Source organism: Podarcis tiliguerta (genome assembly GCF_965153285.1).
Source record: "Podarcis tiliguerta genome assembly, chromosome: 9".
NCBI classification, from domain to species: Eukaryota; Metazoa; Chordata; class Lepidosauria; order Squamata; family Lacertidae; genus Podarcis; species Podarcis tiliguerta.
Window position 1 is genome coordinate 54,520,675 of NC_139542.1, and position 6,382 is coordinate 54,527,056.

Here is a 6,382-nt window from a genome sequence, read left to right on the forward strand (position 1 = left end):
CGTAATTTCAGATCCTTGTAATCATATTGTCTATTGCCCTATTTGCTTCAAAATGTGGTACGCCAGCCCTGTTGCATTTGGAGGTCTTTCTGGCATCTGCCCCAAAGTTATGCCCTGGTGGCAAAAATGAGAGCTAACAGAATCTCCAGGTTTAGAGCCAGCAAAACTTCTGGATACCATATATATATGTGGTCAACAAAATATAGGTATTATGAACATTAAGGCCACAATCCTAACCATGTTGGCTCAGAATTAAGTCTCACTGAATTCAGCAGGGCTTACTCCCAGGTAAGTGAGTTTAGTGTTGAAGGTACATCAGGAAATGGCATGGTCCACTGGTGGAGCCACAGCAAATTTCTAGTTTCTGGGGTGCTTGCAAAGATTGCTGAGATAAGTCGGCTTTGGTTTGACCCAGCCAAAGCAGTTCTGCAATTGTAAAACACAGAAGCAGAGCACAGGCGGGTTCTAGGGTGAAAAATGTAGACTACGCAAAACCCATCGGGTCTGTCCTCACCTGAGCTAATCAGTAAATCAAGTGTTCATCTTTGAGACCTTGACATGACCACCTACTTCTGCTGCTGTTGTTAATATTATTTAACCATTAGCATTAGTTTTAGTCACACACACACGCACACCCCATGCTCTACAAATTAACAGAAGCAGCCCCTGCCCAAAAAGGAGCTTAGAACCTTAGACTTCAATCTTATGCCTGCATACCTGGAAGTAAGTCCCATCAAGCTTAGTAGGACTTACTTCTGAGTAGACACACCTCGATTTGTCCTGCAGATATGATCAGTGTAGGGGACAGATCAGTGACTACAGTTCATTTGCTTCTTTGCAACTTAAAGCAGCCTCTGAGCTTCTTCTTTTTTGCTGTGCTTTCCTGATTCTCGCAGCTGAAGCCCAAATGCATCATGCTCACAAGCCCTCTACACCCCAAAAATGCAATGCGTTCAGCCTCATGTGCAGAAGGAAGAGGGGTCTGATTCTAATAATACCAGCAACTTTAAGTTGGCATTGCATCACTAGCAGGGGTGCCAACAAAGCTTAGTAGTTAAGAGAAGGAAAGTGTTGGCTGTCCCTTATATTTATTTATTACACGTTTAATCCACCCTGGAGCAAATGCTTAAAAAATAGCTGATAATACGGAATATACTGTGTGTACAAACACCCACACGCACACCCCAAACTCATCACCTGCTTCTTTTTAGGCTTGTTCAATAAAATGGTATCTTGCATACACACCACCCCCTACTGGTGATTAATAGAATGCAGCAGACCAATTATCAAAAAGTATTAGCTGTCTATCCAAAAAGGCTGAGTTCTAACAGGCTCCTAAAAGCAGCCAGTTGAAGGCACAGGAGATATTGTGGCACATGAGAGCAAGCATGCATGGGAAACAGTGCTCTTGGAACAGCCCTGAGGACCATCTGACGGAAAAGTGCTACCTACCTAGATAGGTAGGTAGATAGCACAGGGCCTATAGTCATACATGTCCAGCATTTAGACAGGCAGGAGTCCAGCTAGGTCTGAAACCCAGGTGCATGTGCACCACATGAATCAGCGGCACCTGCATGAGCATATCGGATCTCACAGATCAGCACCACGGCGACATGTCCTGAACATGCAGATGTGCTCCACTCTAAGCCAACGACATGTGGGTTTCTATCGCTCCTCTGTCTCCTGTGCGAGGATAAAGTTCCCCTTGAGAAGCCCTGCTGCTTTCTCTCAGGTACCCAAGGCAAAGAATGGAGACAGGGGGCATTGGGAGTCCCCTTTCATCCTGGCTGCTCTCCTCAAGGTCGCCCACTGTCTCCCAGCCCCTGCAAGAGTGGCCTTAATTGCAGAGCTGCTCGAGGGAAGATTAATGGGAGCACATCTCCCTCTCCCTCAAACCATGGTCTGCAGAAAGACCACATGCAGCGGAGAAGTATCTGCCAGTCCCCAAGTGATGGAGAGACGTGTGAGACGTAGCCCAGTTTAGGATTTCCACAGAACTTTGAAAGCAGGGAGCCATTTCCCTGCGGGGAAGTGCCCTTATGCCGTCCTCAAAGAAAACTTTGTTCACAAGCCTACGTTACGTACCACAGCTCCCTGGGAAGAGGGAAAGGCGGCAAACTGCGAGGGGATCTCAGTTCATTGAGGGATGGCATTGCACCAGGTTGGAAACTCAGCTCAAAACAGTCTGGTCTTGGCTCTTGCATTGCGTTCAACACAATAACGATCACCAAAAATGATCATCTCAACAGAGCTGGCATTAAAATGCCATATTCTTTAAGCTCTTGAAATTCAGCAGCTGAAGTAGGGGGAGGGTTGCCATTTTTTCATGCATGCTTTCTTGGAGGTAACTCCCAGGGAATTCGGGAGGGGGGGTTCCTTCTGAGGCGACTGCGCATAGAAGCATCAAGCTGTAAAAGTTTATGTGGGGAAATGCCTCCTCAACAACAGGAAGCAATGAATCACAGTTTTGGGGCACGAAATGTCCACCACCGGCACCCCAATTTCAAAGTTCCCACACCACACATTTCAATATTTGAGGAAATGAAGCAACTCCTCCAAATGAATAAATAGCATGCCTGCCTGCCACATGTAAGGACATGATAATCCTTTCTGAAAGGTTTTATAAGGAAAGGGCTGTGAGACAACTATTCCTCTTTCACCCAAATTATCTGATTCACAGTGCAGTGATTTTTTTTAATTAAAAAAATACATAAATTGTTTTTTCTTTTTCTAACGACCTTCTTCTCATCCTCTTTTGATCCTCTGCTACCCTTATATTTGCATTATTTCACCTTAGCCCCCCCCCCCCATTTTTCATTTCCCCTTCAGTACTACACCTCTCCCCATGCATCCCACTCCCCCTTCTCTCGCCATTGCCTCCTTACTCTGCCTTTTCCCCGATTTCACCGCCTGCTTTGCTTCCTAGGAAGCCCTCTCCCCTTTTGCAGGGAACAGGTTCTAAACCAGCAAGACGGGGTGGGCAGCTTCATGGCGCATGCTCCCAGCAACCAAGCATGCTCCTTAAGAAGGAGGGAGCCTAAAAGAAGGCAAAATCGGATGGGGAAGTTTCCTTGTTTAAAAACCCTCCGCTCCGCGATTCCAATGCAAAGTTTCCTCAGCTCCCCTCCCCCCAGCAAAGTACGTGGCTGCGTCCGCATCCTTGGAAAATCCCGGATAGTTGCCTTGCGTGGCTTGTAGTCCTGAAATGTTGAGCCTTGGGCTTCTGGAGTGTGTGTGAAGCGGGCGGGAGAGACTTTAGACTAGAGTGAGGAGATCCGCAGAGGGCAGGGAACCCCATTGATCAAGAGCAGTGCAAGACAAGGAGGAAGATTCTCCCAACAGGCTATATAGGCTGGAAATCGGGAAGGAGGGAGCTCTGAGAGGGAAGTTTTGCTGAGGAAGGAACAGCGGCGGCGTGAGATGGGAAGCCACCTTTCAGCTCTTCCTCCGGCGGCCGATGATTAACAGACCCGGCGCGCCGCTGTCCGAAGTGCTGATGCAACTGACGCGAGGAAGCAGCGCTTTATCATTAGGATCATGATTAGGAAGGCGCAGCAGAGGGAGGGAGAGGGGGAGGGAAGAGGAGAAGCGCAGCCGGGCTTTTGCCATCTAATCTCCAGCGCCCGTCGTCGTCCTCCTCCTTCCCCCTCCCCTTCTCCCCACTACCAGAGCCTCCTCCTCCCCCCACCCCTTCTTCTTCTTTCCTTCTTCTTCTCCTCCTGTAGGGGCCGGCGGACGGGGCTGCGCTCCTCCATGCCCACCCTTCTCTTCCCATACCCCCACACCCGGCATCTCCGCGCACCGGCAACAGAAAGCGCCTCCAACTCCTTCGGGCTGAGCCTGAGCAAAAGACACCAACACTACGAGAGGCATTTATCTTTCTCCCCCTTTTCACAATCGCTCACACACGCTCTCCCATCTCTCTCAACATGGGGGGAGGAGGGGGAGAGACGATCACACGTACCTTGAGCTCTTCAATGTCCAGATCGGGTGCTCTTTCCATAGACCGAAAGTGAACGCCACGGAGGTGGGGAAAGAGGCGAGGTGGAGGGAGGAGGAGGAGGAGAAGAAGAAGAAGAAAAAGAGGTGGCGGAGGAAGAGGAAAACACCAGAGAAGTTGTGCCAATTTCTTCCTCTCTCTTCGGAGCGAGAGCGAGCCAGCCAGTCATCGGTTCTCGGCGCTCCGTTTCCAACGCGAAGTCAGCCTTGCCCTGGCAATCCGGGCGGCTCGAGTCAATGGCATCCTCCGCCAAGCGCGCCGCCTCCCAGGCTTCCCAAAAGCAACAAATAAATGTGGAAAGGGGAATCAGATGCCCCGGCCCTTCCTCTCAATCTTTCCTTTTGGGGTGGGGTGGGGAGGAGGGCGAAACCACACACACCTCCCTTAGCGATCGGGGTGGGGGGAGGAAGCGACAGGTGATCTTGGGAGCCCCCGGATCTTGTCCTGTGCCGAGGCGAAGGAATCGAGGGGGGCGGGGAGAAGAAGATGGGTTTCCCGTCGGGGTGGGACGCCGAGGAGAATCCTCTCCGCCAAAGCTTTCCTCCCCGGCCGCCGCCTCAGCAGCCGGCAGCGGCGCCTCGCTGGCAGCCGAGGCGAACAGCGGCGCCTGCCTTTCCCCCGGACGGCACCAATGCAGCAAAACGGCGAGCGAGCGTCTCCTGGTGCTGCGCCTCCTTCGCCCAGCCGGAGAAGGCAGCGAGCGCCCGGCAAGAGCAGCGGCGCAGCGCGGGGCTGCCCGGCATGCTTACCCCGGCCAGCTCCCCGCGGGCGCCCGGGAGAGCGAGCGAGCGCCGGGCATCCGCCGCCGTCCCTTCTCGAGCTTTCACCGCTTAGTCCTGCATATAGACGCCCCAATTGTTGTGCGGAGGCTCTGGCGGGAAGGGAGCTGGAGGAGGGAGGGAGGGAGGAAGGGAGGAAGGGGAGAAGGAGAAGAGAAAGTCTGCGGGGGAGATATAGAGACGCTCTCCCTCCCTCCCCCTCTCTCTCTCCTGAAGGTTAGGCTAAACAGAGTTAAAACCGGGTTGATTGGGGAAGGGGGGTGGGAAAAAGAGAGAAGGATCTCTCGCAGGGAGAGGAAGAGAAGAGTAGGGGAGGGGGGAGATTTCTCTCTCTCTCTCTCTCTCTCTCTCTCTCTCTCTCGCCCCCCTCTCTCCTGTTTTACTGTCCTTCACCGCCAGGTGACTGACTTCACTTCTCTCTTCTCACAGCCAGCACTGAGGGGATTTCTCTCCTCTGTCAAAAAGCAACATTTCCTTTCCCGGCCCAGGCTGCGGGCCCCGGGTCCTAGCGCACGCTTGGTCTTGGCACCACTGCTGCTTCGGAGCGAGCAGTCGCGGGCACGCACGGAAAGGCAGACGCTTCTGGTTGGAGATTGGGGGGGCTGAGGGGTGCTATGGCTGAGTGAAGCTCCGGCTGCAATCTTCGGAGTTTCCCTACATATCACATTCACCCCACCCTTGATTTCCTGCCTTATTGCACTCCCACGACGTGCTGCCCCAACAAATATTAGGGATGTTTTTGAAAGGCGTTTTTATGTCCTTCCTGTCGTAGCTGTCAGCATCAATCTACACACAAACACCTGATCAATTCAAAGGTTTGTGGTAATACAGAGAGATAATTCGGAGTGCCTCTTGATTTATAAAAATGTCCCCTTCTAATCTAAGTCGGCTAAAGTTCCCATTGATTTGCAGAGTTTCTTCCCCTCTCCATGCAGCTCAAACAACTTCCTAAGAGTCTCCCACCAGCATATATATTTTAAAAAGAAAAATACACTTTCCCAGTGTTTGTTATAAATTCATCTGCGCTACAGATCCTGTTCCACTGTCCTGTTGTCTACGACTCTTCACCCAAGCATCCATTCTGCATCTAAGCTTATATAACCTAAACATATTTACATCTAAGCATAAGGTATTTTCATAGACTCCTTAGGCAGTTTTTGCCACATTAATACAAGTGCTGTCTATCAGCATCCTGTCCCCAAGACTTCCCCCTCAACCCCTAGAACAAGAATGAAGCACGCATGGACCTCCAAATGTTGCTCTTCTGCATCTCTTATCAGCCCCAGGCAGCGTCAGGAATGGCCAGAGATGGTCTGTATAGTTTACAAACGTTCAACGTTCCTACAAGCCACAAAATCCAACTTTTATTTCCGAATTTCCTTAGCTTAGAATTGACTTGGGAGAATTACCTTGCCACCAGTGTTCGAAACTCTCATTGTTCCAGGCGCATTTTGCAACCGGGAATTTCATTAGCAGGAGCAGTTTCTGAGCTCCGGGCTCAGTACTGCGCCTAAGATTTCAGATTAAAACGGCAGAGTGGGAGGAAAGGAGGACCTTTTTCTGCCTCCCCACTTCCAGCTGCTCTCTGAAGACTGGAGAAGAG

At 51.1% G+C, this 6,382-nt stretch overlaps 1 protein-coding gene across 2 annotated transcripts in view; it reads right to left on the reverse strand.

Annotated features, from left to right (window-relative positions):
- Positions 1–5,098, reverse strand: part of SGCZ (sarcoglycan zeta) — a 561,235-nt gene extending 556,137 nt beyond the window's left edge. For both annotated transcript variants that reach the window (XM_083458437.1, XM_083458436.1), the window contains exon 1: positions 3,965–5,098. In XM_083458437.1, coding sequence (XP_083314563.1) covers positions 3,965–4,003 — 39 coding nt within the window. In that variant the 5' untranslated portion in view covers positions 4,004–5,098. The remainder of the gene's footprint in view (positions 1–3,964) is intronic.
- Between the last annotated feature and the right edge of the window lie 1,284 nt (positions 5,099–6,382).